The sequence below is a fragment of the Petromyzon marinus genome, chromosome 7 (assembly GCF_048934315.1).
Source record: "Petromyzon marinus isolate PM22_M1 ecotype Great Lakes invasive population chromosome 7, UKy_Petmar_22M1.pri1.0, whole genome shotgun sequence".
Taxonomy (NCBI): Eukaryota; Metazoa; Chordata; class Hyperoartia; order Petromyzontiformes; family Petromyzontidae; genus Petromyzon; species Petromyzon marinus.
The window spans coordinates 8,207,107-8,231,557 of NC_133673.1; the positions used below are offsets into that span (position 1 = coordinate 8,207,107).

At 45.9% G+C, this 24,451-nt stretch overlaps 2 protein-coding genes across 4 annotated transcripts in view; one reads left to right on the plus strand and one right to left on the minus strand.

The window, feature by feature from the left end:
* Positions 1–200: 200 nt before the first annotated feature.
* LOC116939909 (alpha-parvin-like) lies at positions 201–19,038 on the plus strand. The gene is made up of 13 exons (XM_032948940.2): positions 201–347; positions 1,191–1,262; positions 1,941–2,011; positions 5,459–5,561; positions 5,772–5,915; positions 6,672–6,787; positions 7,777–7,832; positions 8,906–8,934; positions 9,061–9,122; positions 11,804–11,872; positions 14,408–14,509; positions 16,776–16,848; positions 18,144–19,038. The coding sequence occupies exons 2-13, from the start codon at positions 1,196–1,198 to the stop codon at positions 18,242–18,244; spliced, it is 993 nt and encodes a 330-aa protein (XP_032804831.2). The 5' UTR covers positions 201–347; positions 1,191–1,195; the 3' UTR covers positions 18,245–19,038.
* Positions 18,962–24,451, minus strand: part of WT1 (WT1 transcription factor) — a 32,842-nt gene continuing 27,352 nt past the window's right edge. For all 3 annotated transcript variants that reach the window (XM_076065323.1, XM_032948943.2, XM_032948942.2), the window contains exon 8: positions 18,962–24,136. In XM_076065323.1, the coding sequence (XP_075921438.1) occupies positions 24,015–24,136 (122 nt within the window). In that variant the 3' untranslated portion in view covers positions 18,962–24,014. The remainder of the gene's footprint in view (positions 24,137–24,451) is intronic.

Genomic DNA, 24,451 nt, shown 5'->3' on the forward strand with positions numbered 1-24,451 from the left:
GCTCTCGGTTAAGGAAAAAAGGTTCTCCCCCCTCGGTAATGCTCCAAACACTCAACGCGACTCAAGTGAACCAAATTCACGAGCTGCAGCCTGCGAGCCGGACGCGTGAACGCGCGTGCCATGCCTCGTGAAGCTGCGGTGAGCTCTGGTTCGGCAGATAGCGCCGCGATTAAGGGGAAACTCGTGGCCCAAAACTTCCCGTCTGCTGCCGTGCGAGCGCGCGGGTGTCCCCGCCCGGGCACTGTCGTCACGGCGCAGATGACACATTCAGGCTACGGTCGCTCTTTCTGCAGCAAAGCGAATAACATAAACTTGTTCGCCGTCGCAACCCTTCGGTGTAATAAGAGGTAAGCGTTATTTTTCGCACGGAGCTATGTCAGGCTTATGCATTGTCGAGGGAATATGGACGTAGCAATCGACGAATGCCGGATTACTGAGAACAGGCAGGGATAATCGATGTCGAACAGTGAGACTCGGGGAGGGAGAGGAAATGTTGCACTGTGTGATACCGATGCTTGAGGCGGAATTCTACCCGTGGGTGTGGCATTAGCATGTTTCGTAAAGTGAGTGCCAGAAATTTCGATTAAAGCTTTCGTGGCTGCAGGGATTAATATTCTTGGTTCTTTCGGTAAAGTCACGTAGAAGGGAAATAATAAAATAATAAAAATACAACAATATTTGTATTATTGTATTATTTCCCTTCTACGTGACTTTACCGAAAGAAACAAAAATATGAGTGCCAGCAATCAGCCGTGTTTCACAAGGTGTGAAATGTGGCACCTGTGCTGTATTTTATGAGCATCCAAGTGTTTGGTCGACCACATCAAGAGTTGAATTAATATTTGCTCAGATCCAGAAACACACATTTTTTTTAATACCGCCTTGAGAGGGCCCTACATAGAGCACTTGAGAGAAGATGTCAATTATGTTGATAAGATACAAATAAGATGCAATTAGGACTGTGGAGATGCCACCGGTGCAGAGCAGAATAAGTAGAGGGACACTGAGGGTAAGATGGAGAGGAATGTGGTAGAAAGAGATGCAGGGATGCGACCGGAGAAGAGACAGAGACTAGAGGCACATGGAGAGAGAAACTGATCAGCCAACCCCATGAAGTCATGGGACCTTTGGCTTCGGAAAGGAACATGTAAATGGTAGTGCTTTCTAATGAATGCTGTGTGAATGCTCAGAGACCATGGCCACGAGTTTGAACGTGTCGGATCTCATGAAAGATCTACAACTTGATGAAGACTGCGATCTGGGTATGAAGATAAATGGGGTCAGATTCAAGTCTTGACAAATGTTTATTTCTATCGGATTTGTAGCAAGAATGTACCAATGTGTCCGTTACCAATATTTAGACAAATTGCAACGGCAATGGATGTGTTTTGGGCTTTTTACGTGACCCATATAGTTCATGTGCACTCCACAGCTCCAACTTCTTTTAACACATGTGTATTTCTAAAGGCACAGGAGCTCTCGAGGTATAGTCTTGTATTCTTCTCAACCCACTACTGTAAATGTACGTGCACAGCTCATTGCCAATTCACTGCTGAATGAGGGCATCCCTACCCAACTTGCGCTGACCAGCGTGAAGGTTGGTCAAACACACTGTCGTATCGGCACGTAAGTTCAAAGCAACAACAGCAGGGCGTGGAAGTCCCCAGGTTTTATGCTTTCCCTCGCTACACTAAAACATAATTTGGAGTTCGCCAAACATCTTAAGCCAGGACCCTGATGAAAAAAAAGGCCGAAGGCTCATTTGAGCATTTATTGGGCAAATTAAAGGCTCGAGTTATGATTGAAACATTTAAAATAAGTTGTCTAAACAAAGACAACACTTTGTTAATACAGTGAACAGGAATATTAAATGTGGTTATTGATGAAGAAAAATTAAACCAGCATTTTGTGGTGCTCTCCCCCCCACCCCGCCACTTCAGACGAAAATGAGACGACACTGGTGATACAGCCCAACGCGTATCGAGATGAACAGTTTCTCCAGCTGTCTGAGGTGCACACTCCAACTCGGCCTGGCGCGATGAGGTGGCCGTTCGGACCGCTGCCTCATTCAAACCAGTTCCCACATTCATCTTCAGGACCCTTTTCGTATTTCCCTTTATCGAAGCTCTTTCCAAACTGCACGTTTCTCTCCCCACTTTACGCTGGCAGCATTTGAAAGTTTGTTCATATAGTTGTGTATTTTTTCATCACATCTAATTTAGAGTTAAAATACAAGCCGCTCGTGTAAAATGTTTGATGACATCAAATTGAGTTGCCATAATTGCACTTGTCCTTCGTGATTGTGGTGTGCCCTGGTTTTGGGTTTATGTCCACAAAACGGTCAATTCGCTCACAAAACCATTCCCGCTCTCCGTTTTGTGAACAGTGCAGTTTGGGAGCATTAGCTGACCGCAAGTGTAACTCCCAGGTGGCATGAAACATTTAAAATAATCACATTGTAGGCGGCCAGGTGCCTCAGAAGTCGGGATACTTAGCTGGCATTGCTGAGATCCTGGGTTGGAATCCAGGCAGGCACCTGTGATTAAACCGGCTTCTCAAGCATACGAAGTTTATGGCCTCTGCTAGGTCTCCAATAATATAATTGCATACACATTTTGGTTTTGCACTTAATTTGGTTAAATTCCAGCTCTGAGAGATAACAAAAAATATCGACTTTACTGTCATGTGACGAACATTACTCTCTGAGGCAGAGCCGGTGGGGTTATGTGTTGACCAGAGTTTACGTGAAGGGATCCCTTCGGTAGTTCTGTGGTATCTGCTACTCTCAAGCAAATAGCTGCATTACTTTGCAAAAGGTCCGAATTGATACTTCACCCCTTGACATAATGCTTGGATAAAATTGTAGGAAAATATGTTTAAAAACATTTTTTTTTAAAGTTCCGAACCATGAAGGTATGGGCATCCATGTAATGGGCAAGGAATTTGGAATTTAAGCGCCGTCACAATATTAGACTAAAATCCGCGTGTTTCAGAACAACAGGGGTAGGCAGCCTAACGTCCAGGGCCATTGCTCTTGTCAGACCTGGTGAGGGATAAGCAACCTCTGGTGGGTCTTGTGTGTGTGTGTGCTGTTTAATGTACAGCGCTGCTGTGGATTACATTAGGAAAGTTCAGTGTTATGGCTGGTAGATTAGCTGCTGGTTCCAGGCTCCGTGGAGGCGAGATGAGTGATAGTGCCTGTGCCACTCGCCAGACCACCGGCAGACATTTCAACCACAAGGACCACACCAAATCCCAGAGAAGGGGAGAATTGGCTGTGGTGAAATGGTGCAGTCCACTGGTCACTTCCTACTTTCTGCTTACAATAAACTGCTTTGTTGCAACGTTTTTTTAAAATTTAATATATAATTATCGACCTCATTATGGTGCATTACAAGTGGTTACATTTTGAGAAATACGTCACTTTGATTTGGTTTTACAAAAGCTAAATTGTTGTATTTTCTTTCATGTATAAATAACTAATGCCTCTGGGAGATCTTGTTACTTCCGAAGGGCTACCAAAATTTCGAGTTTTTTTTTTAAAGGGATCAACGTTAATAAAAACAAAAACATTCCGACGTATTTTCTCTGGTAATGTTAGCACCAATTTTAGAGATCCCTCTCCCCACCTGCCTTGGATCTGCCACTGGCTTCATTAACGCAGTGCAAAGTTGCGTACAAAAACTACTCAAACATTTTCTGTTAATAGGCATTGCATGTGTGTGCTACATTTCACTTCCCGAACACAAACCCACAACCGTTACACTGCCATGCCACATGAGTAAAACTCCATGCTCTTAATCATTGTTGTTGTTCCTTTGAGGGTTTAAATGTTTTCCTTTAACATAGTTTTTTGTCCTTTTCTAAAATCATAATTGTGTGTTTAGTCGTGTAGCCTTAATATATTTCTCTCAGGTTTGTCTTGAGATGTTTGTGCTGTTTGAGAGCTTGTGTTTATCCAGTACAGTAGTTGATCTATCGTACCTGATGTTGAGAGATCATGCCTAATGATGATGATGATGATGTTTGATGATGATGTGGTTAATTATGTGGTTGTAAAGACTAGGGTGGTGGTGATACGGTGGTAATCTCAACTCTGTGCCCAGGTAGTCACGCAGCGTGTGTGGTGCTTGTGTGACACACAGGCTTGAACAAATTCATAACGCTCTGTTCCATTTCATACAAAAACAAGATGATAATAACATTACCCGTTTCATAGTTTAGAATTTTTCAACATCACGTTTATATTTAGTACATATACGGTGTACATTTGGCAACAAATAATATTGGTCCTATTTTTCCACACCAACAAAGGTTGTCTCCCCGAGCTCTCATTACTCTGATAGTGGCGTTGTCTTTGTGCTATGTTCGCCTTTTGGCGTCCTCTGGTCTAACACCGTTTGAGACGAGGCTCAAAAGAAAGCTGTCTCTGGTGTGGACCAATCAGTTTCAAAGACAATACATATATTTTCAGAGTATGTTTTTTGTTTGCATTCTGACCACAAGCACTGTGCTTAATGCAGACATGATTCCTTGTAAAAGGTTTTAGTTTGGTGTTTTAACATCTTAACACCTGTTTTGTTCCCAGAAAAAGGGGAAAACCTATTAACAAAGGTTATCATGTTGGAGTTTTTGCTCTATGAGCGAATTATTCATTTGTTACTCATTATTATATTTAGTGTGTTCCCACATTACATTCCCTTTAGTTAGCAAAACATATATATTCCCCCGGGCAACGACGGGTACTTCCCGCTAGTATTCAATAAAAACTGTAAAAGATTACGGATTAAAATCCTAACCTTTTTTTCAATGAATAATTACAATCTAGTATTCATTCATTATTTTTAGAAAATGATCTTAATCACGGTAACGTTGTTTGTAGCTTTAAGGAGAGTGAAAACCAATCCTGGAGCCCTATTCACCAACCCGCACTGACCTGCACGGTGAAGTATGGTCAAACAACCCCTATGACTGACACAGCATGGGGAGGCCTTCGTCCAGCAGTGGACTGACAAAAGTGAACAACGCTCCCACTCTCTCTTTTTTTCCCCACTCTCTCACAACTGAAGGCAACTTGTAGACTGAGCTATCCAGACACTGTTAGATTAGTGGATATTGGACGATGATGCATGGCAAGAGGGGGTTTGAGTTTGATGCACTTGCTGCCTCAAGGCTCTGTGTCGCTCAGTGGAAGGTCGATAATCCTCTTGTGCTTGCCCCAAAGTCTATCTTCCCACAGACGTCTGTGCTGTCGACTCCCTGCTCCTGTTCAAATCCGGATCCAATGTCTTCCTTTATTCCTCTTCCTATGTCCGACTGCCTCCTTCTCTATATAAAATACTGTAAACATGCCCACTGTTCATACACAGTGTCTTGAGATGCGGTCACATTTGGATGCCGTGTGAATCTGCATCGCGTCGCATCGCATCGCATCCGCTGTCTCCTCTGTCACTCGCAGGTTCTGCTGGACTGGGTGAACTGCACTCTGCGAGAGGAGAACGTTAAAGTCCGCTCCGTCAAGGACGACTTCTTCGATGGGCTGGTGCTCCAGCATCTCCTGGGTAAGTGACTAGTCGAGCAGACGGACAGAAATCCACGTGTCTGTAGAGGTGGACGTACCCATGGTGTGACTATGGTTGATAAACCCGATGTCTAGAGAGATAAAGTGTGAGCATGGTTGGCTACGTGCGGTGTGAAAGAAGTTCAACATACGCACATGAAAGTACCCAGTGGAAATCGCACCGTTCACAGCACCACCTCTCGCTCTGCAGAAAAGCTGGGCCGCGTGAAGCTCGCCGTGCCCGAGATTGCGCTCTCCGAGGAAATCCAGACCCACAAACTCAACCTCATCCTGCAGAACCTCGACAAGCAGCTTTGTGCCCAGGATCCAAGCAAAGTCAAGTGGACCGTCAAGTGTGAGTGCAGACACTGGCTCCGCGAGCAGTGATTTTGCCCGATGAGAACGTTCATTTGTTTGGCGGGCAGAACATTCCCTTGACTATTCATTAATTTGCGTATTACCAACAGAGCGCCAAATGCAGTGCATAATGTATTTTTGTACGGTGTTATGGAATATCAGCCAGGCTTCATGCCAGCCAGGCTCATTCATCATCATCATCATCACGATCCATAGGCAGATAGCCCGTAGGTGTCCACTGCACATTTGGTAATTTGTTTCCACTTTCCCTTGTGTTGTGCCACTATGCTCAAGTAGTGCACATATTTCTGGCACCGATCTATTTTGTCGCCAATCCATTCTGTGTTAGGCCTTCCTCTCTATTAGGTTCCTTCCATTTTTCCGAACAACACAGTTTAAATATTCCTTTGTTGTCCATCCTAAATGCCAGTCATGTGTTTATTACCGTGGATACGTGATGTGTCGAAATCTTCACCCATTCTTTTCCTGCGTATCGCAGCAATATTTTCAGGAGTTAAATGTCGAGGTCTGCCGGCCACGAGAGGGCTTCGGGAGAGCGTTTGTGTAGTTCTTTGCTGTTCCTACTCCATTGCAGGAGCGCAGACAACAGTGGTTTACCACGCGGTCCTTAGTTTGGTTCGCATGGTTGCAGTTGCACCTATCCGCACCTGCCTTGCCGAAATGGAAGTTTTTACTCTTAAGTCAGTGATTAATGCACACATTTGTGACGATGCAATGGCTGTTTGCCGTGCAGCGATCCACAGCAAGAACACCCTCGCCACGATGCACCTGCTCATTCGCATGGTTCAACATTTCTCCCCCAAAGTCCTCCTGCCCCACGGAGTCTCGGTCAAAGCCTACCTGCTGGAGGTGAGGTCGCATCTCGCTTAGGAACGAATCGATGATTTTCAATTATATTTTCTGCGACAGTTTTTTTTACACGAAGAATAACGTGGAGAGATGTGGACATGGGATACATCCTCAGGGCTCCCAGCGCTGCAGGTTGTTCGACCTCAGTCTAGTCTCGCAAAAATCCGAGTCCGGTATGAGTAGGTTGTATTGTCTACCCAGTGTTTTATTTGCCATAAACTATAAACTAAACTATATTTTTTTTATTTTACCAAATAAGGCCCCCTGAGATATATAGCTCTTTTTCAGAACGTCACAAATGATAGCCCAACGAAGTGGCTTATCACGTGTAAATGTATAGCACCCAAATACTCTAAATACTCCAAAATAATGCCACGCTCAGAGGAGAATAGTACCTGCTTGCATTCAATCCTTACACGTAGGCCCGTCCATCTCCCCACGTATTCCTGTGGGTGTGTCTATGTATGTATGGATGTACGTAGATGTGTGTGTGTCTGTCTTTGTGTCAATGCTCGTGTGCCATTGTGTCTATCCACACACATCTATGAGTGACACACCTGGGAAAGATGGTAATTAACATTTTGAACGGAGACCAATATCTCACCAAACTCACCGCGGCTCCAGTCTCCGTTCTTCTGGTTTGATCAATTCCGATTTGCCTATTCCAGGTTATCCAAAATAATATAGTAAGCCAGACACAATCTCATCAACCGAATGACAGGTATCATTCGCATATATGCACAGGCACAGTGAATTTCGTAGCTAACCTTCATGGGAGCCTGCCACACTGGCAAAATACAAAAATAGTTTCCAGGACCATTTTGCTTAACAGGGTATAATTCAAGCAACTTATGAAAGCTGGATGCGCACTCATCACCTGCTGCAATTTAGTTTAATTTTGCATAAAGAAACGACACGATAATGTAAAAAAAAAATGTAATGAGATCGTCAAGCTCACGATAATCCAACGTTTGTTCTGTGCGGTTCAGAAAGGGAAAAACACACTGAAGGCCGAGCAGGTTATGGAAGAGCTGACTCCAAATCAGTGAGACAACGCACGATCTCACGCACGCACACAAACCAGGGTAGTGGGCCTAGGGATGCCGATTCAACATACAAACATACTGAAGCATTTTAACACGTAGGCTTTTGCGACCAATATCATCCATAACACAGGTTCTTTTTGGTGGGTTACACGATCTAACGCAAAAAAACCTTTTTGATGGATACTGAGGCATTTCACGGGATAATTTCAGTTTTCAGTTTCAGTTTGATTTATTTGGTATAGCCCTGTGAGCTATTCGGCTCTTGAATCGGGTGCAACCGCAACAAACAAAAAAACAAAAACATGAACAAGAAAACATCTTAAAGTGACTATGCGCAAACAGAAAAATCCAGGAAAAAAAACAGCAAAATCTTCCAGAAAAAGTACAGCGGTGTTCTTCCTCGCAAGGCCCGCGGGGGCCACTGGCGGCCCCTGGTGGCCTTTAGTGCGGCCTCTGGCATGCGGCCCCCGTCAATACACAAACAGTGAAAACACCCCGCAGCATCATCGTGCTGTCAAACCCAAATGGATTCAAATGTTTGGCGGCCCTCGTACTGATGTCTTACCGGCGAAAGTAGCCCCCTCTGAATATTTGTGAAGAACACTGTGGTAAAGAATATCACTCACGATCAGGGGAGAGTGGTGCAACTACCCGAGTGTGCATTGTCTTGAGTGGTGTATGATAATCATGCAACGGAGAAAAACAAAGACGTTGTCCTGGGAAGGCTTACGAGTTTCCCAGGAGAGCTACCTCAAACAGAGGATGATGCTGGGAAATCCAGGAGAGGTGGCGACCCAAGGTGTGTCATAGACCTGACACAGACCAGGAGACAATCATGCTCACGGAATGGACGATGTGTTTGAGAAGAATGGCTGACAAGGAAATGTGCTTATTAATTGTGCTCTGGACATTGGTTAAAGTGGTTGTGCATCATGTAATGGTCCTGTAGACGTTCACATACCTGACCTTTTCACGTATGCACCTATAGCTCAGTCCTCATAGATCCAGATATGCGACGTATGACGTGTCATGAATGGAGTTGCTAATTAAATTGTCTCGTTTTGTTCACAAGATTGCAAGTTGAGAGAGGGTGTCCGAGCAGTAAGTCATACATTGACAGTCGTACACAAAGATGAACCGTTGGCATTTATTTATAAAATCCATTATTATCACTCCTTTAAAATTGTTTCGATGAACACAACTTTAATTTCCACAAATATCTTACAGGCGACAATCCCATCGACGTCATTTTCAGAGTCTCGCCGGAAAAAGTGCCTCAGGTTGAACAGGTAAATAAATCCCTTTCAAATGTCATGACAGTTGAATTAAAAAGGGTCTACATTTACACATTTATTTATGCAACATTCGGGGGGTGGAGCGGTGGCACAGTGGTTAGCACTGCGCTGCCCAATGAACCTGGAGATCCTCGGTTCAATTGGCTACGGCTCAGATCTCCCCCCACCACGCCTTCTCAGCCCTCCTCACTCTCCGTTATGATCAAGTTCTGACAGTCCTCGACCTACGAGCGGATTCCGTTCGTAAGTCGAGGACTGTCGGTGTGGTTAAACAACTCCCATGACTGACATGCCGTGCGGAGAGGCCTTCCCATAGTGTGGTGGATTCGCAAAGGGCTGGATACTCTGAATAATATATTTCGATCACCGCGTACACAACTGGGCTTTCGAAAATGCTACTGAACTCAAGGGTTGTCCAGTGGGTGGCGTTACATACCCAAAGCTGCATCTTAAATAAGGCTAGTCGCCAGGCTAGCCATTCCCGTGTCCAAAAATCCCTTCAAAGCCAACCCCATAGCGTCTGGGTGGTGGGCGGTGGGGGGAAGGTGGGTGGGGGGAAGTGGGGAGTGGGAAGGTGGGAGGGGAAGGTGGGAGGGGAAGTGGGGAGTGGAAAGGTGGGAGGGGAAGGTGGGAGGGGATGGTGGGAGGGGGGAAGTGTGGGCACCTGGAGGGAGCCGATCCCCCCCCCCCCCCCCCCACTGCTGAAAGCTCAGGACACCTTTTACATTCTTATCGTCAAAGTCAAGAGAATGTTGGGTGGTCAGAGATGGACGAAATGCTACATTTTAGTCCGATCGAGCATTGGGCATCAGAGCCGTTGCACCAACACGTCTGGGCGAGAGCTCGATCGAGCAGGGTGGATGATAGACAAAAGGAGATTGTCGTTACTCATTCTGTTTTCGCGTTCAACATTTGCTTCGAGTTTGTTTAACATTGGCTGTGGCGTGCCCACCCCCCAGTTCCATCAGGAGTTTTTGTATTGCCACCCCACTCCACCGCTGAACAAGGAAGGTCATGTTACGCGGTTGATTATGAAAGTTATTTGTTGACATTACAAAAGTATCTGTTGACAGAAGATGTTGAGAACACTTTTAGAAACGTGTTGAAGCTTTGATATATTACGCAGCATCTCTCTCACCGTTAAGTCTATTACAACAGAGAACTAGATAAAAGCCAACGAAAAATGTTCAGCAGGAGCGTAGGCCCTACCGTTGCTAAGGTGTGGTTGAGATTTGTCGCGGTCTATTGTATTATGAAAAAATCCAACAGTATTCTGACAGCAACAGACAGAAATGCATGAAAATGTAAGTCGGTTAACATTTTGATGTAAAGCTTTCGTGACTGCAGGGATTCATATTCTCGGTTCTTTCGGTAAAGTCACGTAGAAGGCAAACAATACAATAATACAAATATAAAGCAATAAAATTCTCACGACGTTTCGGTTAACATTGCTTTATAAATGGTACAGATTGTAAGTTTTGAAATAGAATGTGATCATGAAATCATATCATTAGCTAATTCGGTATGGGTACCATTCTTTTAGCGCGAGGCTATCGTGAAGGCGCTATGTTTCACAGACAAGTATGGTATTGTCGTAGTTTTACAGTTGGAGGTGATGTCGCTATGTGTGTTTTTTTTTCCAATTAGAAAATTTGCGAGCAACTTTTTTAAATTTGTATCGTGACGCTGGCACACATGGCCTGCTCTTCTTCGAATAACGTCGCGGGATCTTTAACGTCCGCTGTGCAAGTAGATGGCACGTATTTGGTCAGTACACCTGGGAAGTATTAACCAGGGCTGCCGCTGAGCTCAAACCTCGAACCTCTGCAAATTAGCAGCAGATGCGCTACCGCTCGCCCATGTCACTGCCCTGTATTCAGCAAGGACTCTTGTAATGAAGTTTGGACAATTTTTTATTTGATGAGTTTTTTTTTGCAATGGGAGTACCTGGAGAAAATCGAGGAATTCAAGGGGATAAAGGTGGATTCCATAAATAATGACTGCCACCTTTGTTGATTAAACAGTGGTGGTGATTTGAATTAGTCCTTCTGTGTAAAACACAGTGCGCTTTATGGAAAACAATATCCACTGCACAGAGACGCCAGAGCAGATATTGGGTTTTGGGTCAATTGGTGAACTTTAAAGTTTGTGGACACCACGAGATCTGAACCCTACCCTCCTGCCTCATCAAACATGACCCACACGGGGGTGGCACGAAGCCGAGAGCAGACCAAGCCAAACGTTCAGAGCCCAAGCAGCTGAAAGGGCCCAAAATGAATGCGAACAAAAATACGGTCGAACCAAATATGAGATCAATTCAAAATCCTAATGAACAGAAAAATCATACTGTATTAACATTTATAAAGCTAATTAATCTTTCTCATCCCTATCTTGTCTACATCTCCCCTTCTGTAATAACAACTCAAACTTAGTTTTTTTGCATACATCTCTCGAATATCATCACTACATCCGTGTCTCATCTGTATCTCTCTTCTTTCATCCAACTCTATCCCTTCTGTCTCGTCGCGAGGCGTTTATAAATCCAAAGCCCCTCCCCCCCTCATCCCATGAATAATCTCTACTTAGGGCCCTCCGAGAGGCCGGAACAACCACTGCAACCTCCCACAGTGAGTCCGATCCCTTGCCTGCGCTGACCAGCTAAGGTGTGTCTTCAGATGCTGCTCGCCTTCGCAAACGGTCACCTAGCCGGGCTGCATCTCGACATCACAGATCTCGTCACTCAGGTGAGATGTCCAGCAGGGGCGAGTGAGCATTTGTATCCAAGGTACGTATGTGCATTGAACTTCTTTCGTACCGTACGTAGCCAACCGCGCTAATCGGAGGTGCGGGGGAAGGCCAACAAACTAAACACAAGAAGCAGTTCTAAAGAAATGAAGTTTTCAATATAGATTTAAAAGTGCATCGGTCCAGTGGCTTCCTAATATCAGAAGGAAGAGCCTTCCAGACGGCCGCAGAAGCGCATCTGAAAGCGCACGATGCAGTGACCGTCTTTGTTCAGTGGCTCGCCAGAAGCCGCTGCGAGGATGACCGGAGTTCACGTGATGGTTTATGCTCCTTCATGTGTTAACCATCAGTGTTCGATGGCGAGGCAGTATGCACGGTCACCCAGAGGCAGTGCCAAAAGGGGCAATACTGTACGCCCCGGGCCTCGCACAAAACAGTGCCACAGGAGATGCCTCTGGACGGTGAAATAAGGAGGTCCCGCGTAGAATTCCGGTCCCTGTCCTCCAGGAACCTCTGGGTGGGCGCCACGGTGGTGAGATATTAACTCCCACGCCTGGTATGCAAGGAGGTCGTGAGTTCGATCCCGACCCTGATGATGCCCGTATATTTGGAGTTTGCATGTTCTCCCCGTGGTCGCGTGGATTGTTCTCCGGGTTTTCCCCTCCACATTTAGAAACATGCATTTAGAGTTTCGGGCTGCGAGAAGTTAACACGTGATAAGCCACTTCGTTGAACTACCGTTTCTGAAAAAGAGCTGTATAGCTCAGTTGCCTTTACCTGGTCAAATTAAATACAGTTTAGTTTTGTTATTTTTTGTTATTTTCTTTGAACCTATCTACGTGACTACCGATGGACCCAAATAATATAGTTTAGTTTCTAGTTTAGGGGTGCCACTGAGCGTCCTTTTTTTCAGGAGTCTGTACATATTGTTGGGTGTTATGTTGTAGTGGTGTTTGAGAATTGAATGATACTGTTAAACACCTGTTCTACTGTCACACGTAAACAGCCCTTTTCCAAATCCATTGCAGGATGATGGCATTTCCGTGCCGTGCGGGTTGTAGGGGTTACTTAACCACACATCACACCACTGCTCTGTTGTGATTGGTGAAGACTGGGCAGATGTGACTACAGAACCATAATAGATGGGCGCAATGGAAATCTTATTGGTTAAGCATACATATTTTTTTTCCTCTGCCTAGTGAAATTATATTGAAAAATAAAAATGTCTGGATTTATTGCACATTGAATTTGAATAATGTATTAGACATCCTCACCTACCATCGTTGCAGGACAGTCATGTAAGAAAACACCGGAGTAAGTTATTCTCAAGTTACTACGCAGACATGGAAGAGAAAGATTCCAAATGGTCCTTTGGCAAGTGTGAGGCTTTATATTTATTTTAAGAGTCAGTGGCCGATGTCACTTTTTGACGGGTATTTATTTATGTGATTCTGTGCAAGCGCACGTGTGTGCGGGTGCCTTTGTGTGTCTGGGTCTGTGCACGTATGATTGATTGTCTGTGTGCCTGTATGTATGTACTGTATATATCTGGTTCTGTGCATGTGTGTCTGCCCACCGACCTGCCATCCTTCCACTGCAGGAATGGGCGCCCACCTCGGATCCAATTCAAATCCACAATAGCCTGGTCTTGGCTAGCCGATAAACCTTGCAAGTAAAAATGTCACCATCGTTTGCAGCTGGGGTTGGTATCGTACTCGCCTCCTCCCGATGCCGAGGGGAAATGGGTGAGGTTCAGGACTTTGACTCATGCGGCTGCCATGGCGCAGCACCTGCTTAGGTACTTTGTCATAAATTATAATCCTCCCACCACACCCATCCCTCCTCCACTCTTCACGAGTGATAGGATAGTTGTGGAGAGAATGGAGACGTTTCCATATCAGGGCAGTGTGCTTATGGCCAGCTCCAGTTTGGCAGCGGAGGTCTCACTCAGAATCAGTAGAGCGGCATCATTTTTTCATCAGCTGCATAACGCTGTATGGAAGCTACCTGGCTAATCGTTCCATATGAAACTCTGGGTCTTCTCAGCCACCGTTATACCCGCCCTTCTATATGCTTGCGAAACGTGGAGTTCTTTAAAGGGACATCTGTGCCAGTTTGAAACATTCAGGCTACCCTGCCTATGATCCCTCCTGTGTAGATCTGAAGTTTTCGTGACTGCAGGGATCCATACTCTTTTGTTCTTTCGGTAAAGTCACGTACATGTGCTGTGTTGGCCTTCATAGGTGCTCGCCAACAGCAATTGCCCCAACAGTCTGTTAAGGCAATACGGGGGATCTTTGTCTTTATGTCGGCGTATGTCTGTGTGTGTGCATGTATGCATGTGTGTCTGCGTCTTAGTCAGTCAACCCACAGCACCTGGGTTTGTCCCGTGACTTCCTGCAAGCAGGCGTTCGACGCTTCACGTGGCCTTAAAGTGCACCTAGCCTGGCACAAGCGCCCTGGTGATGTCACCGCCACTTAGTGGCGAATGGCGGTTGTTGTTGTTACGTTGGTGCGACCGTGTCCACGTCAAGTTTGCAGATGGAGTGATGCTGGTGCTGCTGCTTGGCCAGCTGAGTGGGTACTTTGTCCCTCTCCACAGCTACTACCTGAGCCCTGAGTCAAGAGAGCAAAAGGTGACGTTTCTCACTGTGTGGGCCACTCAGAAATTACACAAACAATGTACACATACAGTAAATAATTGTTTTAGCCACATGGTTGGTGATATCTCAGTCGAGTGATTCTTTTGCTTTCAAGAAAGGTTATATGGGTGTCGTTTCCTGGGGCAAATATCAAATGTTGAAATGTTTATGACATGAAGTCTTTATGTTGGTACTTTATAAGAGGAACGTAATACTTCACATTCGAAAAATTGTCACATTTCGAGGTCACAGCTCCGTAAGGAAAAATCTAATTTTATGCTTTGTTTTTACTCTCTTGTTTGTGCATATTTTCTCGTGTGTTACTGTCTTGTACCATCTTATTTGCCCCATTGATTTAAATACAGCACTGTGGAAGAGATATGTAGACGACACTTTCGTCATTTGGCCACATGGCCTCCCGGCTTTGAACCTTTTCCTAGACCACATTAATTCCAGACACCCCGCCATCAAATTCACCATGGAAGTGGAGAAAGATGGCAAGCTTCCATTCTTGGATGTTCTGTTTGAGAGGAGACCTGATGGCTCATTGGGACATTCTGTTTACAGGAAACCCACCCACACAGATTCCTACTTGAAACCTGATTCCCACCACCACCCGACGCAAAATAATTATCTCATCAAAACGTTATACCACAGGGCTCATTGCATTTCGGACCAACACCACCTGACCAGTGAATTAAAACATGTGCATCTGGCCCTCAAAAGGAATGGATACTCTGACCGCACCATCCGCCAAGCTGTTTCTCCCTCCATACAGAAACAACCACTTGATACTCCGATCAAAACCATCACACTGCCATATATAGCAGGCGTTACTAAAAAGATCTCCAAAATTCTAAACAAACACAAGATCCTGGTCCGGTTCAATACAGTACACAAAATCCCTGACCTGATCCCTTCCGTGAAGGATGTCATTCCTGACTTACAGTACTCCGGAGTTTACAGATTGATCTGCACTTGTGGTGACTCTATATCGGGGAGACGAAACGACATGTCTCTGACCGAATTCGCGAGCACAAATAAGATTTGAAACACGGCAGAACGAATTATTCTACCGTAGCTGATCACTGTTACAACGCTGTGGGTGATCACGATATAATTTTCTCCGATACCAAGGTTCTTTGCAAACCCACGGGTTTTTATCAGAGATTTGTTCACGAGGCAATTCAGATTTACAAACACAGACACAATTTCAACCGAGAAGATGGTTTCAAATTAAGCAACCATTGGAAAGATGTTCGAAATCGAACCAAACATTAAACTAATTTTCAATGGTACAGTATATTTTTTCAAGTAGTGGTATCCCAAACTTTCGCAGCTGCTTAAATTCCCTTTTCACACCATCAATAGGTAAACTCCCCCTCCCCCCCTCGCCGGTCTGCACATGTTCACCCCCTCTACACCGTTCATCATGCTAAGTCCGCCAATTAAATGCTAATTGTTATGCTAATTCCTTTGTCAAGGCACCTAAATTCCTCTCACACAAGCTTAAAGGTCGCGGTCTGAGCTTGGCTGTGTTCACTCCAGCGCTATCCTTGAAACAGTCTGGTCCCTTCACCTGATGAAGGCCACTTGTGTTGTGGCCGAAACGTCGTGAATTTTTTATTTTTTCTATTTTTATTTTTTGTTGTTTTATACTTTTACGTGACTTTACCGAATAGAACCAAAGAGTATGAAATAAATAACTAAACATATCGCAGTGTGGGTTGGTGAAGGTGGAGGAGGGTGACCGGTTCAGAAGTTGTCCGACACTGATTTTAGCAGAGCCATCGCCTGGGATTGAAGGCAAGATTGCTGGGTTCGTAAACTGAGTAGCACAATTAAATAATCGTATGACACCGTGGTACAACACGCATTGCCGGTCCATCAGTGGCACTGAATTCGAGGCTTTGGCCCTTTTTTTTTGTTTTAAGTCAGGACATACGCAGGTTTAATGGCATCATTCGTACTCGTGTGCTTAGCCAGGACACTTCGCTCGAGGAGACAATGGCCGTTTGGGTCAAGAATAATGACGGAGAGGCAGCCAAGGAATGGAACGGGTCGGAGGGTAGACGATCTGAGGAGACTGACCGGTGAATTGACATCGCGCGTGCAGATGCCAGGTGGATTACCACACCATGCTGGCAAATGAGGAGTCTTTCATCTCCCATCAGTGGACAGATAATAACCGATGGTAACGATGAGCTGAAGCATGGTCCCAGAACATTTGCCCACTTCCCACATCTTTTTTTTGCCGCAGGTGCACAACGTGAAACTGGCACTGGAACTCATGGAAGACGACGGGAACCCAATGTCACCCGTTCAGCCGGAAGGTAACGCAAGCAGGGCCAGACGTTGAAGCACGGGACACACAAACGCTTTGCATTCGGTGACTTGGAGAGCCGAACGCCTTTTCGGAAACCTTTTTTTTTGTTGCAAAAAAACCTGCTGACGTCTCTGTCACAAACAATTGGGGGCGGACAGGTTGCAACACCGACGTGTTGAGGATATTTGATCAGGACACGACTCTGGGCCTAACATTGTAAAAATGTACCGACTGTGCCTAACATTACAGTGGTGCGGATTTTTATAATACTTTTTCTCAACATTTTTTATATTTCATTTGTTTACCGCCCCTTGTTTCCACTCTCATTGTCTCTTTGCAAAATTTACTCTCGTCTCAAGTGGGTTATAAACAATGTTCAAGTGTGAATGCACGTGGCCACAGTACAAGGAGGTGGTGACCTCACCGAGCTGGTAGTTCTTGACATGGCCGCCGAGAACACTACCGCACGGCTCGGCCATTACACACGTGCTGAGTGAATGAGATGGTTGGTGGTCACCGTTGAGATTTGCGTGAAAGGACGCGCAAATTCGTTTGGCAACAAGGTGGCCAATACACGGCAGCACAGCAAGTGTGTCTGTAAACCCATCTGTGCAGACATTTGCATGTTATCTTTCTACGGCTACTCCTGATTTCTTCCACGTGATGGAATACTGTCCTTAAAGTGGAATTGGCCAAACATAGTCGAGTCCGTTTATATTTGGTTTAACATGTGGTGCCTTTCTGGCACAAATTTGACATGCAAAGCTAAAACATTCCAATGAGTCAGTTTTAAGATTTATACATCACATTGTTGTTATTAATGAGTGTAAAAAAAAGTGCAAAGGCATAGATAGTTCAGTTGAGATTGCCTTCGACTATAAAATATCTCACCTTCACCTACACGTACTCTGGCCAGAGTTTAATTTGAGCTGGATCTGTCCAGGCCATCACACCACATCCAGTACACCTCCCAATTTGGCTGCAGCTACACATGACGTGGGCACTCCCAGTCTACCAGTGACCAAGAAAATAATTCAGTGAGAAGTTAAGCTCCCGATGGTTGGCGGTCACAGCACTTGCATGGCATTCGAGTCTCCAAAAATGGGCATTTGCCCTAAATTTCCACGTGGGACTCAGGCGAACGGACGGAGGTCTCCACCTCGGATGTGCGTTGGCCGGGGCGACTCGAGTCTTTTCGCCGGGTTGCGCCCACCCCCCTCCCCACGCTGGGAGAGGCCACTCTCTCTCTCTCTCTCTCCGCTTTCCCACGGCGAGCCGTCACGAGCGAGTCTCTCCCTACAGAGATCGTGGACGTTGATGCCAAAGCCGCTATGAAGATTCTCTACATTCTCTACAACAAGCACAAGGCCTCGAGCATCGCTTCTCAACCCCAGTCCTCGTGACTCCTCCCGCAGCCACGGCGCTCTTTCGTGATCACCTAATCAAGTCGCCTACTAGCTGCACGTACCTGATGTTTAGTAATCGCGAAATGTGGTTTAGGAGATTCAGTGGCCGGGGTTACCGGGGCGTCTAAATGCCATCACCCAGACACACCGGTGGAGGATAGGTGCTTGGACCCATCATCTGGTGGTGTGCTTGTGTAGTTGTGTGTGTGCTTGTGTGGGGAGCGGTAGTGTAGCAGTTAGCGTGATGCGCTACGAACTTGGCGACCCGGGTTCTCACTCACGGCCAATACCAGTGGCGATTATCTGAACTGGTCCAGGAACCCTCCTAGGTCGACACAGCCTCAAATGAATATCTCATGCAATGTGTGAACTTCGCCACTAGGGAGACAAAGGCGGCCGGGCATGGTGCTGGCCACCCACCTAGGGGTGGCCCGGGCCATATAGGCGAACTAGGCGGTCGCCTAGTTAAATGGGGCGCCAAATTCGAGGGCACCCACCCCCCCCCCTCCTGTGCCACAGTGCCGGCCTTCATAGGTGCTCGCTAACAGCGCTTGCCCCAGCAGACTGTTCAGGCTATGTGGGGTGAGGGGATCTTTGTATTTGTCTGTATACATTCGCGGCTACCGTGAAGTATGACGCTGTGGTAGCCCCGACACTGTGTGTTGTTGTTGAACGTGTGAATCGTGCGTGGCTATTCAGGGCACAACGCACACATTTGACGCACGACACAGTTTATTGCGCCTTTTACGCGGGACGACACAGCACGTCAAATAACAGATACGACCACTCGATTCCAGTCTACGTGTGTTTTGTTCTCGGTTACAAATCATATAAGCTATTTCTCAATTTTTTTTTTACAACACAAAGCAATATAAGCAGAATATCCCCAAAAAAACGGTACACAACAGTATATATTTACATCACGTAGCCTTCTGACTAATAATAAGAAAACAAATTGCAAATACTACAAACAAATCAGACGAAAATTAATTCTAAAAATATATTTAACAATAAATGCCTTGGGTTTTTTTGGACCAGCCTGGTACAGTCTCATTAGGTTCTGGAATATAATGCATAACATTTACGTCATCTAAGTAACCACAAAACCAGTGTGGTAGTTGACACGGCTTCTACAACAGACGCATACTAAGTGTCAATAGATACACGTAGGAACTGCGCTTTTAAAAAATAAGTGACTTAGTAACAACTAAATTACATGTCAATTATATTAAAAGAGAAACTAAAATGTTTGATGACGCTTAATAAAAAAATCAATACTTTTAACGCATGTAGCTTTCCTCCTTGTGTTTGTAGTGCATTTGCAGTAAATCATCGTATTAATATGGTAATGTCGGTTTTCAAATGCTGCTGAATACTATGAATTATATAAACGCATTGCGATCCTTCTAACGTATTACATATTACAGCAATAATGTTTAAAAACAACACGATAAAAAAAGTAACACAACGAGAACAATACAACTCAAACAGTGCTCAGATCTAAATCACAATCTCATTTTAATTGACCAATCACACAACATATAGAGGATCTCAGAACTTGGGCAATTGTTGGAGCTGGCTCACTGCCGTGGCTGCTGCAGCCTCCACGTTTTTTCGTGGGTCCCTCATGCCTCTGAGCTCTTCCGGTGCATTACAAACTGAAAGTATTATTATTATGATCTAATTTTGTCAATGCTAGAATGTTACAAGATGAGTGTGAGATAATATTTGGGCAAAAAAAAAACAAATTGATAGTGCATTGATACTAACAAATACAATCCATCAGCATCTTTTGCCATGGTGTATTTTAGGAACAATGCACCGTTATCGTTCAGGGACATTACCTGGATTATTGACGCAACGCTTTGCCAACGTGCACTGAGCAGAGTGGTGAAGTATGGTCAAATAACCCGCGACGACCCACACGGAGTGGGGGGAACCTCATCCAGGAGTGGATCGACACAAATGGCTGTACATGTGCACAACAGATATAAGTTGCAGTCTGATTGCCGCTGGTAAATATGAATGGGTGAGCAAGCAAAAGGTGAACGTTTATGGAAGAACATTTCTTCCTCAACGACGCATGTAATGTATCCTGGTACCATTAACGATGCCCTCATTTGCGATTTTATTTCGGCAGTCACCATTCATCCATTTGTTAAGAGCGGAAATATTCCGGGCACAACGTCAAAATTCCATTCAGTGCGACGAGCCCGTGAAATGCGTGCAATCTACACACGGCATATACTGTGACATCTCAAAATAATAATAACATCATCATCATCACTCACCAATGCAGTACATTACGGCAGAAAACGATTTAAACGGGCCAAGGATCAGGAGGTTCTTCTGTAAGTGCGACCTCCACATCAAGAACACAGCCATCACCACTTGGTTGGGTGAATCGTTAACCAGAACAGGGCACGCACAAGACCCGTGCATCGCGCGTTCAACTCGATCTGCAGCCTGACCCACGGCTGGATGTACACGGTGGTCAAGGGGTGTGGGGAGGGGCACACGGGACAATCGTCTGGCTCTTTGTGCACTGCAGTGCCACTTATTGTAAAGTACGTGGCTGCTGTTCTGCTTCCCTCGTTTGTACGCAGTTTCAACGCGAGTATTATTCGGGGGGGGGGGGGGGGGGTAATCTGGGTTATTGGACCAACTTGACGATGGTGTGTGGAGAATCGTCATGAGGCATCGGGTCACTCGTGCAATGTAGTTTCGTTTTATACAGCGTTGTGGCATAGATGAACGCTCACCCCGTCCATAAGAAGGGCTCGCATCGGCTGGGTGCATCTACACGTGAACTTTATAAACACACGAGAGCTCATTGAGACAAAGCAAAAAAAAAACTTTAACACGTGGACAGGCAAAAAATGTAGAAAGTCGGCCTCTATTTAAAGTTGATTTCTAAAAAGCCAGAATTATCTCCAGTGATTTTATCGGAATATTACCGCGTCGTGTTTATAGAAGACAAAGTAATAAACTGGCCGTGTATCCTGATGCGGCAACCGTGAGGTGCATACGGTGTGCAACTCGATACGGTGTGCAACTCGACCCTGGTTTGTACTTGCACGAAGATTGGTAAACACAAGAAAGGTGTTCCGTTGTAGGTCGCGAGGTCGAGAAGCCCTGGTCTAGAGGAGCTGCCAGGTTGTGAGGTGGCAACATTTCTCCCACACACTCACGCTTATGTTGTACTCCCACTAATTTTATATTCCAGTTATGCTACGACACCTTGTCATGAGGCTACGTGTTCATTCGAAAAAAACTCGCAAAGCAGCGCATCGCCCCGTCCTTGAGAATGTCCTGCAGAAGTAGATATCACAGAACTACTTCTGAACTTTTTTTCCCCACGTACAGAGAAATGTTCATGGTGTGGAAGTCAAACTGATATTCCTAATTAATTTTGTCAAATTAAGTGCACAACCAAATGTAGTCAATGATGCCAGGCTGTGACCATCAACGCATTACACTTGAGGACCTGCTTCAAATCATGGGTGGCTACCAGGATTCAAACCCACCCAAGGCGGCTCTCAGTGATGCCGACTCAGTGCTCGGGGCACCTGGGCCCACACGGCCACTTCTGTGTACCGCTGCACGCTCTGGAATAACACTGACCGAAGCCATCTAGAACTGTGCCGATTCGTGAGCACTAACCGCGCGTGGGTGACAGACTTAGGCAATAAATGCCACATGCGTGGCCGTGTCAGTTCCCGTGCACCAATCAAATGCATCGCAACAAAACACCGCTTTCACGTAGTGACCCGTGTTCTGTTACGATGCGTACAATCGGTATGCGTCGTGTACGACTATTCAATAACGGACACACAGCAGCGACGTCAATTGTGTAAAATTGAGCATAAATTCCCACAGCGCAAAATACCTCATTCCTCCAACTCATCCTTCCACTGTGCTCGGGATGGACATTCCAATAGTAATGCTTTGCAGGTGTGGACTTTCGCTAGGAATCTAGGGTCATGCTTGCCATACCAATAACTTCGTTAAGGGACAATTTATCTCTCGGCAGCTATAATGTGCATCGTGACCAGGGCCAACGGAAAGCCACGGAAGTGCCCATTCTCTTACTATACAAAACAAGCGCGCAACAACTTCTCGTTGTTATTTTGTTCCGGGAACAAACAAACAATGTTGACTTGTTTACAACGCGTCACGTAAATGAAACTCGCGGTGTCTGATAATTTAAAAGTGTAGTGCTGTCGATGTGTAAAATAAAAATATATATTTTACAAAGCGAAGGGCCACCTGCCGAGTATTTCTATCGGCCACGATAGCGCATTGCTTCACATTCCTTTCGCAGTGCCCTCTGTTGAGCGCGGTCGCGCTACTAGTGTAGCGAGCAGAGGAGATCGGGAGAAAATATGTAAGGTCAAACGGCCGCTCGCTCGAACCGCTATAGCCACAGTGCACATTGCCTCTCCTTTGTTCATTTACAGGAAGTGTTATCATAGCTTTATGCCAAACACACGGCACTGTTGTTTGTCCCACACAGAAGACAATGAACCGCCTATGAAGGAAAGGACAAAAAGACACCAACGGACATTCCACAACGGAACGACGCATTAAAGAGAAAACGACTCAATATGCGTTGCTCTAAAAATAAGGTTCCGACACGCACATTTTATACACGGAGGATGACGCACATGCTGCATAACTGCTGAGGGTGCTGCTTCGGCTGGCTAGTGTGAAAGTTTACCAACATGATGATGTGTCGGAGAAATCCAGTTAACAGAGCAAATGTTTATCGCCCAAACACAGAGACCGCCCACCTCGGCAAAAAAAATAACACCGGAGAGATTCCACAGGAAGAATTCACAGATTCACGGATCCAAAAACGTGACGAACAAACTCGGAAGATGACGTCTACACAAAACCATTGTCACGACAGTAGCGGTAATAATGCATGCGTAGGTGTTGTTATTTACAATGCTCTGGCAGAGACGCTAAGCTATTGCTCACACTCATGCCCTGGCATGAGACCCAACAGAGGCAAAGAAATGTGCTCACTGCACGGTGAACCAAGCCACAAAGTGGCATCATGGGGCCAGTGAAAATTCCCAGAGAATTTATTTTTAAGTCAATCATCTGTGAGTGATGGCCAAGTCTAACAGTGGGGGGGGGGGGGGGGGGGGCGAGGGGGGGGGCGGTGGTGCAGTGGTCAGCGCACTGTGGTATGAACCCGCTTACTTGAGCTGGATTCCTGTACACAGTTACCATCAGTGGGGAGTGATATCTGAACCAGTTCTGTCTCCAACCCTCCACCCCTACCCCCATCCCTCTTCGCCAAACAGCACGGGCCAGCGTAGTGAAGTATGGCCACACAACTCCCATGACCGACACGGCGTAATGAAGGTGTTCATCCAGCAGTGGACTGACAAAGAGCTGTAACATTATATATTTTATCTACTGTTGGACAGGACACCGCCTCCCTTCACCGCTGCACCTGAAACCCGCAGTGGGGAGCACAGCCGTAAGAGACAAATCATTTTGCTGTGGGAGTGTGGAGGGGGACAAGGAGGGGGGGTTGCCCCAACTCTTCCGAATTCATTGACACCAACGCACAAAAACTAACTTCCGAAAGAGGTGGCGTGCGGGCCGACCCAACGGGGCTCCGCCTTGCGCCTTCTTTCGCCTTCCAGGTAGCCGTGGTGAAGGAGCCTTCCCCTCCTCGCTGGGCACCTCGCATGGCTTTCCCGCTGGGGACATTGCGAGGGAACGGGCTGTCCGCTTTCCCCGGGCGCTCTCAGATGGGCAGCTGCAGCTTGGCGACGTTGCGCTGGTGCATGTTGTGGTGGCGCACGAGTTCGTCGGAGCGGGCGAACTTCTTCTGGCAGTTTGGCCAGCGGCAGACGAAGGGCTTCTCGCCTGGGGGCAGCGTTAGGCGAACGGAACAAGTGTATTTTTTGTTACATTTGCCAGGTATTGGCTCTTTTCAAGAGGCGACCTGGCCGCAGACGATAGCTTCAACGAAGTCGCTCATCGTGTTGGAATTTATGTCAGCAGCTTAATGAACTGAACTCATGTTGATTCTAAATGTGGAGGGGAAAAAAAAACCAGAAGACCCGGAGAAAATTCCTTTTTGACTACGGGAGAGAGAGAACACACGAACTCTAAATATACAGGATTCAGGCTCTCCTGCGTACTAGGCGAGGGAGATAACATCTTCCTACTTTAGCGGAG